The 10756-nt window shown below is 66.3% G+C and overlaps 2 protein-coding genes across 2 annotated transcripts; one reads left to right on the top strand and one right to left on the bottom strand.

Annotated features, from left to right (window-relative positions):
* The first annotated feature begins 494 nt into the window (after nt 1-494).
* GAMT (guanidinoacetate N-methyltransferase) lies at nt 495-3719 on the top strand. The gene is made up of 6 exons (XM_030336407.1): nt 495-733; nt 1735-1880; nt 2090-2153; nt 2458-2525; nt 2682-2792; nt 3325-3719. Exons 1-6 carry the CDS (start codon nt 553-555, stop codon nt 3463-3465), a joined length of 711 nt encoding a protein of 236 aa, XP_030192267.1. The 5' UTR covers nt 495-552; the 3' UTR covers nt 3466-3719.
* Nucleotides 3720-4244: 525 nt separating this feature from the next.
* On the bottom strand, nt 4245-10658 carry NDUFS7 (NADH:ubiquinone oxidoreductase core subunit S7). Its single transcript, XM_030336472.1, has 8 exons — nt 10554-10658; nt 9487-9520; nt 8543-8611; nt 8082-8199; nt 6841-7020; nt 6724-6770; nt 5961-6049; nt 4245-4403 (listed from the first exon to the last, which is right to left on the bottom strand). The coding sequence occupies exons 1-8, from the start codon at nt 10567-10569 to the stop codon at nt 4306-4308; spliced, it is 651 nt and encodes a 216-aa protein (XP_030192332.1). The 5' UTR covers nt 10570-10658; the 3' UTR covers nt 4245-4305.
* Nucleotides 10659-10756: the final 98 nt, after the last annotated feature.

The following is a 10756-nucleotide window of genomic DNA, read 5'->3' as shown; positions in this document are numbered from 1 at the left end:
GTGGCTACGTTTGGGGTAATTGGTTACACAGCAATAGCTAGCAAATAGTAGCCTGCTTTCTCCTGCCTCAGGCAGGCCATCCCAGGGCATCCCTTAAGCTGGGTGACATTTAGGGGCACCTGGGCGGCTCAGTCAGCTGAGCGTCAGACTCTTTTTCGGGTCAGGTTATGAGTCGTGGGATCCCGCGGCACGAGCCTCTCTCCCTCCCTCTGCCTCTCTACCTCACTCACTCGCTCTGTCTCCCTGCCTCTCAAATAAAACAGAAAACAAAACTGGGTAACTATTAGCCAGTGCCATCTGTTTTCACAGGAGGCACAGGGCGCCTTTGGCCCAGTGGCCGCTAGAGGCCCATCAGACCGCCGTGCAATGCGCCCCCGGCTCCGCCCACCTGACCCGGCCCCGCCCCTCCGGCCTGCGGGCCGCCCCGCCCCCTCTGGCCCGCGGCCCCGCCCCTCTGGCCTGCGGCCCCGCCCCGCCCCCGCCCCAGAAGGCCTCGCAGGGATCAGGCCCACTCGTCGCGAGCGCAGTCCGGTAGCTCGTCCCCGCCGCAGCATGAGCGTCCCCGCGGCGCCCCCCATCTTCGCCCCCGGCGAGAACTGCAGCCCCGCGTGGCAGATGGCGCCCGCGGCCTACGACGCGGCGGACATGCACCTGCAGATCCTGGGCAAGCCGGTGATGGAGCGCTGGGAGACCCCCTACATGCACGCGCTGGCGGCCGCCGCCTCCTCCAAAGGTAGCCGGGCACCCGCTTGTAACCCGAGGCCGCAGGACGCTCAGATCTGGGGTCCAGCCGGTTCTCCAGCCGATGTGCATCGGAGCCTCTCCGTGTCTCTGGTTTTCCCGCCCGTAAAATGAGGCTAGCGGGGAGCAACGGGGAAGTAAAGGGGGTGCTGCAGGCACGGGCTTGCACGCAGAAGGCGCCTCCTAAGTACCAGAAACTTCCAGGTGGGGAAGGGTCTGGGTCGAGGGAACGGGCCCCACCATGACGACCTCGGGCGGAGCTCAGCCGCTGTCTTCCCGTGAAGTCGGGGACGCGGTGGGCTATCCCCCCATGAGGTCGGGGACGCGGTGGCGGCCAAGCGAGGGGGGTGGGGGAGCGCTGCCCAGGAGTTCCCAGAAGCCCCGCCCCGGCTACGAATAGCTCTGGGAGAGCTGAGGCTGCCAAACAGCTGTCCCTGTGGCCCTGTGCCTCGTTCAGAGCCTGAGGGGTGCCAAGGGCTCCCCAGGTCCCCAGGGGCCAGGCATGGGTCCTCCAGGCCTTTGCACAAGCAGTGTCCCTGCGTGGTTGGGATGTTTCTATCACCCGTCTCTTGTCCAATGGGGACCACCTCCTCCCCAACTGTTGCAGGCCTCAGGCCTCAAACTCACCCCCCTTCTCCTGCAGAAACTTCATTGCAGGGGGCAGGAGGGGGGAGGCCAGAGAAAAGTAACCGAATCAAGAGATAAGCACCACCAGGGATCAAAGTCCAGGATCTGACCTCCCCGCTGGGGCTGGGCCTAAAATCCGCTGCCCACGCCTCCCTGGCTTGCCACCCTCTCTGGGCCCTGGCCAGAGCCCACGCTGTTCCCTCTCAGGGCTAGTGTGTTCTGTGTCACCCTCCGCCTCTGCCCCACTTGTGCTCTCCTGTCCTTGTGGCAAACGTTTCTCTCTGCAAAGACCCTGCCCTCGGGCCCCCTCCTCCAGGCGGCTCCCCCAGCCCCAGCCCGGCGTGTGATGCTGGGATCTTTGCCCAGGGGGCCGGGTCCTGGAGGTGGGCTTCGGCATGGCGATCGCAGCTTCCAGGGTGCAAGAGGCCCCCATCGACGAACACTGGATCATCGAGTGCAATGATGGCGTCTTCCGGCGCCTCCAGGACTGGGCCCAGCGGCAGCCACATAAGGTGCCCGCCTCTGCCTGCACGTCCCCCCTCAGCACTACCCTGTGGGGTCGAGGCCCTTTCCTGGGAGGGGCTGGGGGCCCAGGCAGTGCAAAAATGGAGGAAGTGGTCTTCTCCCTTGGGAGCTCCTCAGCCCTCTCCCTTGCAGCAGGTGGGAAGATCCTGGACCCCTGTGACTCCCGGTCTGTTTTCTGTTTCTCCCCCGCCCCAAGGTGGTTCCCTTGAAAGGCCTGTGGGAGGAGGTGGCCCCTACCCTGCCAGACGGCCACTTTGATGGTGAGGGGGCTTGGGGGCTGGGTGGGGGGGAGCCCCTGCCTCATTTTCCACCACTAGCCCCTTCCTTGGCCTGCAGAGGGACCCTCTAAGGAACACACGCTGCAATGTTTCACTTGGGGGTACAGATCCGAGAGCCAGGGCCTGGCACTCGGCGGGTGTGTGGACAACTGAGCAGGACCCCGTTCCCAGAGGAGGCAGCACACTGAGTGCTGGGTGAAGCCTCTGGGGTCTAGTCTCCCTGTGCAGACGCTGCTGGTGAGGCTGCACCCGGCCCTGACCGCGTAGCCTGTGACTTCCAATGCAGGTATCCTGTATGACACCTACCCCCTGTCCGAGGAGACCTGGCATACCCACCAGTTCGCCTTCATCAAGGTAGGACCCGCTGGGTGGGATGGTCACCCCCCAGGGCTGAGCGGGGGAGGGGGGGCCTGCCATTCGCACACAGGACACTTCTTCCTGTTTCTCTGACCCGCTGGGATGCAGGAGGCCGCCCTGGGTGATCCCTCCTGATCACTGTCCCCTGCCCAGGACCATGCCTTTCGCCTGCTGAAGCCCGGGGGCATTCTCACCTACTGCAACCTCACGTCGTGGGGGGAGCTGATGAAGTCCAAGTACTCGGACATCACCACCATGTTCCAGGTGCGGCAGCCTGGGGGCTCCCCGTGGGTCTCTGCCCCACCCCCCCGAGCCAGGCAGCAGCTGGAGTAGCTTGTGACCTAGGGGGTGGTTCTTGACCTCAGGGGCTGATCTCTTGGGTGGAAGGTGAGCTCCAGGAAGACGTGTGTCAAGACTCTCCCCAGCTATAACACCTTCCTGGCTCCCCAGTGCTCTCAGGATACAGGGATATAGCCCAGCCTCCCCACCCAGGCATCCCCCTCCCTCTGCCCTCCTCCACCCAGCGTGTCTTTATTGGTTTAGCCACGCTGTCTCCGGCCTCGGCTCACGTTCTCCCTGCTGCCCGAGAGGATGTGCAGTAGGCAACGGCTGGCACCCCATGACAGCAGGAAACTGCTGCCCGAGTCGAGACCCCTGGAGATGCCCCCCCCCAGACTGGGGCTCCCTCCCGGGGGCCTTGGCAATTACAAACGCTGTGCCAGGAAGAGTGGGCGCCGTGGGGGTCTCGTGTGGCCTGGTGGCTTGCAGTGACCTGGCCTGTCTCTCCCGCCGCCAGGAGACACAGGTGCCAGCCCTGCTGGAAGCGGGCTTCAGGCGGGAGAACATCCACACGGAGGTGATGGAGCTGGTCCCACCGGCCGAGTGCCGCTATTACGCCTTCCCTCGGATGATCACGCCCCTGGTCACCAAGCACTGAGCCTGCCTGGGCCTCCGGCTTGACCACAGGGGGGCCGCGGTCCCATCCCCGTGCCCCACTCGGTGCCTTCGCAGCCGGGAGTGCAGGCTCTGGGCTCTCGTGGCCCTGGGTTCAAGTCCCGGCCCACACCCGCAGTGGGACGCAGGGCCAGCTTCCCTGACCTTCCCTGCAAGGGGATATCGCCACCTTCCTCTCAGGGGCACCGAGGGTAAAATAAACACTAACACTGGGCTTGCCCAGCACAGTGCACCGCACCCGCACTTTCGTTTCCTTCTGCCCCCCAAAGCCAAGAGCAGCATGTGTTAAATGGGTTTCTGGGGAGCCCCCGTGTCTCTGGGCCAGCACGTGACCCTCCTGGCGCCCAGGCTGGCGAACCGGAGTAGCCGTCAGAGCTCGTGAGCCCCTGCCTCCAGTCAGCAGCGGGGGTACAGACGGGGTGCGGAGCCGCATCAGGGCCACCGCGTCTCTGGTCCCACCATGTCTCTGGTCCCACCGTCAGGCGGGGCCTTGAAGGAAAGCAAACCCTGGAAGCCCGGCCTTGCTGGCGACGACCCACACCACAGCCCAAGAGGTGCCTCCCGAGGCTGGCCGCGCCCCGACTTTCCCACCCTCTGGCGCCCACGTGGTCACCCGCTGCTCTCCTCTGTGCCCCTCCATGGGCTCTCGGGCCCGTCCGCTCCCCTCCGTCGTCGGTCTCGGGGAGGCCACGCACGGGCAGCTCCCACACCTCCCCGAGGCCCCACCGCCCACACGTGGCACGCGGAGAGGGTGGCGGCGAGGTGGGTGTAGCAGGTTTATTGGCCATCCTCAGGGCCGCCGCAGGGGCCGGGGGGGCCGGCACTACCTGCGGTACCAGATGCGGAGCCTCTTCTCCCGCTTGATCTTCTTCTGCAGCTGCAGGATGCCGTAGAGCAGGGCCTCAGCCGTGGGTGGGCAGCCTGCGTGGGGGGGGGGGGGTGCCTCAGTTTCCCTGTGGCGGGGAGGGGGGCCCCTTGGCCCTAGGCTATCCTGGACCAGCGACTGCATTGTAGACCCCGTGCCCATCCTCCCTGCCGGGGCCGCCGACCCTTGTTTTCTGCCGCCGCTCGGCAGAGGGTGCCTGAGCCAGGATGCAAGTCAAAGGGCCTCGCCGAGGGCTGCAGAGCCGGGTCCGGGCAAAGGGTGAGGCGGGGCCCCCGCTGCAGCACCTGCTTTCGTCGCTACCGCCTGGGCGGCGGGTCTGGCCCATCACGGGGCAGGAGCCAGCAAGATGGACGGTGCCCGGATCCTGACCCTGGCCTCCGATCAGTGGGGAGGCCGAGGCCACCCCTCCTGGGCCAAGCCGCCCTGCCCGCTATTGCCACGACCCGGCTCAGAGACCCCTGGCGGGACACGTGCGGCCTGCCTCCTGACCCTGGGTCACACTCGCCTGGTGGCGGGCCCTTCAAAGAGTGGGCGGGGGGAGTTGAGGGGGCAGAGCGGCTGGGGGTGGGCAGGGAGGCCCATATGGTCCACAGACCGACGGGCAGCCCTGGAGAAATGCTCCCCTACAGTCCGTCCCCAGCAGGGGAGCTGACCGGGGCCTGGCCCCTGGCCCGCAGGGGGGTCCTACGTGCCCTCCCTACCAGACCGGCTCCGTCCCCCCCGCCTGGGGGCTGCCCGGGGCCCGGCGTGGAGATCCGCAGAATGCGAAACGAATCAACACCATGTTACGGTGAACTCGACTCCAACGTCAAAACCCCTTCCTCTGCCTCATGAGATGCCAGGTGGGACTTCGGCTTCTCGGGGGACGTGGAATTGCGGCCTTGAGCACCCCTGCTCCGCGGACACTCGGGTCGGGTGTTCGGCGCCGGCACTGAGAGCCCGTCCGCAGGCTACGCACCGACCCCTGACCTCCAACCACCGGCGGGGCGGATGCCTGGGGCCCACGGGCGGCCAGGTAACACACAGGACGCCAGTTACTGTGCACTTGAGACAAACAGCCAGTGCTTCTCCAGTGTCCGTGTACCACGCGCGTCGTAGGAGATGTATTTACTTACGCCAAGAAAACTATTACTCGTTTCTCGACAAATATCACGGGGGGGGGGGGGGTTGCCCTGGATTTTTATTTCCTGAATCTGGCCACCCCGGCAACCTGGGGCCAGGGGAGTCTCGCTCTCCTTGGCGAGAATGAGAACCGTGCACACGGTTCCCTTATTTTTGGCTGTTTTTTTCTGGTTTTGTACACGAAACGTAGTTTAAAGCTGGCAGGTGCCTGCAGCCCCCCCCCCGCCCCCCCCCGGCTCAGGCCAGGCTTCGGCAGCAGCTTGCTCCAACATGTGGATACAAGCCAAGACTCTTCGGGTGGGGAGACCTTCGAGGGGCAGGGGAGGGGGAGGCCGGGGATTCACCCTCCTGCCCGGACCGAAATCTGACCCTCCTCTTGATGGGGGGAGCCCACTGTCTCTGGAGTGCAGGCGCCCCGTGGAGCGGGAGGGTGTGGGCAGGGCTCTGCCGCGGGGGCCGCGCGGGCCTACCTGGGACGTAGATGTCCACGGGCACGATGCGGTCACAGCCCCTCACCACGGAGTACGAGTAGTGGTAGTAGCCGCCTCCGTTGGCACAGCTGCAGGGGGGGGGCACGTGAGGGCCACGCTGGCCACCCCGGCCTGCCCTCCCTGCCCGCCCCCCCAATCACGGCGGCCTTCCAGGGCACACAGGCGTCAGGGGCGGGCAGGAGTGCGGGGTGGAGGCACAGGAAACAGAACGGCCACCTGACGCCTTCTGCGGGACCGGGCAGAGCGCACGACGCTCGGGGAGGGAACCCAACACGAGAGGCCACGCGGGGTGTGAGTCCGCGTGTGTGAAACGTCCAGAACGGGCTCATCCGGGGACAGGAGAGGGGCTCGTGGGGGCCGGGGGCCGGGGAGGGGGACAGGGTTTCCTTCCGGGCCGATCGAATGTTCTGGGATTAGAGAAAATCACGGCCCCGCGCACGGGAACAGGATGAACTTAAGGCGGCTCGACACAAGGGCTGAGTGACGCGACCGCCTGACGACGCAGGGAGGGTGGTCAGTGAGTGGCACGCGGAGAGGCGAGGAGACAGAGCGCGCACGGGGCAGGCCAAGGCAGGCACAGACAGAATGGGAGCGACTGCGCGGACGGGAGGGACGTTCCGGGGCGGGCCGCGGACGCAGACCCGGGGCTCCGGGACCGCGACGGCGGGTAGCGGGCACAGACCGGCGGGAAACGCGCCGGCACATCACGGGCGCGTCTGTGGCGGGCCCGCCCAGCACTCACCTGCCCATGGACACGACGTAGCGAGGCTCCGGCATCTGGTCATAGACCTGGAAGAGACGGCGGGGTCTGGGCGCGGCTCGGGCCGGGGCGGGGGGCGGGCCGCGGGGCCAGGCCTACCTTGCGCAGGGCCGGGGCCATCTTGTTGGTGAGCGTGCCGGCCACGATCATGACGTCCGCCTGGCGCGGGCTGGCGCGGAAGACCACGCCGAAGCGGTCCATGTCATAGCGGGGCGCGGCCATGTGCATCATCTCCACGGCGCAGCAGGCCAGGCCGAAGGTCATGGGCCACAGGGAACTCTGCCGGGGGCCAGGGCGGTCAGCCCGGGAAGGGCACGGGGGACGGCGCACCGTGTTCACGGCACGCCAGCCACGCCGCCCCCCTGCCCTCCACCACGTGACCTCCGGTGCCGGTCACCGGCCCAGTGTGCCCTCCAGGAAGGTGAAGTGAGCTACCCGGGGGCGGGGGAGGGGGGCGCAGCACTTCCTCCGTCTGCCCAGTCGGGGACCGGGACGTGGCCCCCACTGCCCGCTTCGTGCTAATACAGGTGGCAGGGCTTAGGCCACACAGCAGGCCGACCCTGACAGCATCGCGGGGTTCCACCGCCACGAGCAATGCCGCGCGGGGCACCTCCGTGCTGTGGCTGCAGGCCCCGGCAGAACGTTCGCCGTGGCCCCACTCTTACACACAGACAGAAACAGCGGGGGGCTCTTAACGGTGGCCGGCCCCTGGACACCCCCGGCACACCAAGAGGAGCTACTGTCCTGCGAAACAGGTGGTCAGTGGGCGGCGCAGACGCGCACGATTCGAGGGAGGGGACCCAACACGGACGGCTCTGTGGTCAGTCCTGGGGGCGGGGGAGGGTGTTCAGGCTTTTCCCAGGAAGGAGCCCCTGTTCTTGGCCTGCACAACGTTCCCAATTACAAAAATCACTCCTATGTTAGAAGAGGAAAGAGGGAGGGTGGGGCGCCCGGGCAGCTAAGTCAGCCAAGAGTCCAACTCTCGCCTTCGGCTCAGGTCGTGATCTCAGTTTGTGAGTTCAAGCCCCGTGCCAGGCTCTGCGCTGACAAGGCGGGTCCTGCTTGGGGTTCTCACTCTCTGCCCCTCCTCCACTCGGTCTCCCTCTCCCTCTCTCAAAATAAGTAAGTTTAAAAAAAAAAAAAAGAAGAAGAATGAACAGAAACAGAAAAACTACAGAGGGCAGGCAGGCCATCCTCCCTGGGGGCCAAGGGAGGGACCAGGAAGCAGGGCAGGGGCACCGAGAGGACATCAGGGCCAGGAGCAGCCAGGGGCAGGTGCGCACGTGTGCACGCACACGCGGCAGGGGGCCCGAGGGACGGAGGAGGGGGCGGGGGCTCACCCGGCGGGCCCAGTTGATGAGGTCGTCCAGCCTGGCCACCACATACTCGCCCCGGCTGCTGGGAAGCGCGGTGGGTTTGGGGACCACGGCTCCAGCCTTGGACACAGCGGGCTGGGTGCTGGACACAGAACACAGAGTGCAGGGGAGGGAGGGGACGTCAGCCAGGCGGGCATCCGGACAGCCTGCAGCCCAGAGCAGCCTCTCGGAGGGCAGCACCAAGCTGGCCCCCAGCATCCGGGCCGCCAGGCCGGGGGCAGGACGTGCCTGCTGAGCGAAGGAAGGAAATGAAGGGCCCTTCTGGTCTGGGGACGCGCAGCCGGAGTCTCAGGCGCGCCCTGAGGGCGGGGACCGTGCCGTATGACCCTCCTGGGCGGAGGGAGGGACTGGAGTCACCATGGGCAGCTGCCGTGCCAAGGGGAGGCTTCCGGGTGTGTGCAGGTGCCCGGGAAGGCTGGCCTCACCTGCTGGGGCTGTCAGCGGCCGCGCTCGAACGGACACTTCGACCCTGCAGAGCCACGCCCACACCGGAGCTGCGGGGAGAGGGGGTGCACGTGAAGAGGAGCCTGGGGTGCCCCGCGACGCTGTCACAGGGGCCACACTAAGGGGGAAACTTCACCCGGGGCCAAATCTGGCCCTCTGCCTGTTTTTGTAAATAAAGTTTTATCGACTGGCCACCACATCCACCCATTCCTGCTTTTCTGCAGCCCTTTTCACAAAGGCCGAGCTGAGCGGTCTCCACAGAGACAACCTGGCCCTTCGTGGAAAAAGTCTGCCGAGCCCTGGGCTGCAAAGTATGTGGTTTTCGTTTTATAATTCTCTCATTTTCCCCTTTACTTCACACCGAGTGTGTATTTTATGCCCGGGAGAAAGTCCTTATCAAAACAGGGCAAACTCAGCCCAAATCCGTGTGCTTCTCAAAGCCTCCCAGCTCCCTCCATTAGGAAGAGCCTCCCCTTAGACTGGCCATGTCCCGGGTCCCATGGCACTGGAGGTTTGACTTCCGGGCTCCGTCCACCGAGAGGGCACGGTGGCCACCTGCCTCCCCGTCCTAAGGGGGCCTACCCGAGGCTGCGATCTGAGCACATGCGCCAGACGCCTTCCCGCAACAGGCAACAAGCGAGCTGTGACGGAACCCGGGCAGGCAGGTGCGGGTCTGAGTGGCGGCTCTGCCACCACGTGGACGGTCCCCACTAAGGGGCCTGAACCCCACCTGCCGCGGGACACCGTCAGCCCCAGCGCTGCCCGACTCACTGTGTGACCTTCGGCAGCTGGGCCCCCTGCCTGATGCTGCTGAAGGGCCGTCCCAGCTCCGAGGTGCTCTGACCCGCCCCCTGCCCCTCCCCTGGCCCCACTGAACCCTCCGTGTCAGGGCCTTGAGGTGGGGGAGGGACACACAGACACTCACCGCAGAGCAAGGATCTGGCGGAGAAGGCCGGGAGCTGCAGAGAGAACCGTGTGGTGGAGGCGATGAGCCCAGGCAGCAACACTGGCAGTAAACCCGGGACCTAGATGGGCCCGCAGGGTCCGGCCTCCGGGAGCTTCGCCACAAGTTCCCCCCGCCTGGCATTTCCTTCCTCCTACCCTTGGTCTATCTAAATTCCCCTTAACAAACCCTTGCGAAGAGAGGTCTTTCAGAATATGAGCCACACGGTGTCACTGCCCTGCTCGATACCCCAAGCCCTGAACGAAAAGCCAAACCACACCAGGACCATCCTCCCTTTCCTCAAGCACGTCAGTGTCCCTCCTGCCCCAGGGCCTTTGCACCTGCAGCTTCCGCTGCCTGGAGCACCCTGCCCCACACGTGCACTTGGCCAGGGCTTCCTACGGACAGGCTTCAGGTCTACACCAGCCCCCCAGACTCCCTAGATCCTGTCACCCTGTGGCGTCTCCATGTATGTGCTGTACGGTGCCTGTCTCTCCCAAGATGCGGCTTCCCTGGGGTCCTGTGACTTGGTGCCCCACAAGTGTGCGCGAGTAAACAAATCCGCAGACACCAGCGAGGCTCCGGGCTCGGGCCCCGGGCCCCGGGCCGGGGCTCTGAGGTTTCGGAGGCTGGGCCTGAAGACCAAGCTAACCGCCGGGGCTCCCCGGCGGGCCGCCTCTCTCTGTGCCTCGGTTTCCTCAGTTGGAGACTGAGGGCTCCGGATAAGCTTACAGCACAGTAAACGCCCTTCCCCCCTCAGGTGCCACCAGATCTCGCCGCTCGGCCCTTGGACCACGAACGCACCACCCGGGTTTCGAAACAGAGTCCTGACCACGGTGTCTCCGCGCAACCGCCTTCCTTCGCGCTGTGACTTCTGTCCTGCGCGGTCAATCCCTAATCCGGGGACGGGGGTCTCTGCGGCGGGACGGGCTGGACACCGGTCCCCGCCCGGCCGGACCGCGTGCCTGTTTCCTCGCCGTCCCCGCGCCGCTCCCCTCCCGGGACCCGGAGGGGCAGCCCCGCGACCCCGCGACCCCCGACGCACTCACCCGCCAGCGCCGCCATGTTGGCCTCGGCCTTCAAACAACCCCTGCGGTCCGTCCGCCTTAGCGCTCCGGGTCTCCAGGGCCGTCTCCCAAAGCGGCTCGGCCGGGGCGCGGAAGCGAGGAGCCGGGCCTGGGACGTTCCGCCCGCGCGGACTTCCTCCTGACGCGTGCCGCCAGACACCCCACGCGGGACGGGCTGACGCGGG

The sequence above is a fragment of the Lynx canadensis genome, chromosome A2 (assembly GCF_007474595.2).
Source record: "Lynx canadensis isolate LIC74 chromosome A2, mLynCan4.pri.v2, whole genome shotgun sequence".
Taxonomy (NCBI): Eukaryota; Metazoa; Chordata; class Mammalia; order Carnivora; family Felidae; genus Lynx; species Lynx canadensis.
The sequence above is the reverse complement of the archived record's forward strand: the minus strand, read 5'-3'. Positions and strand labels throughout refer to the sequence as shown.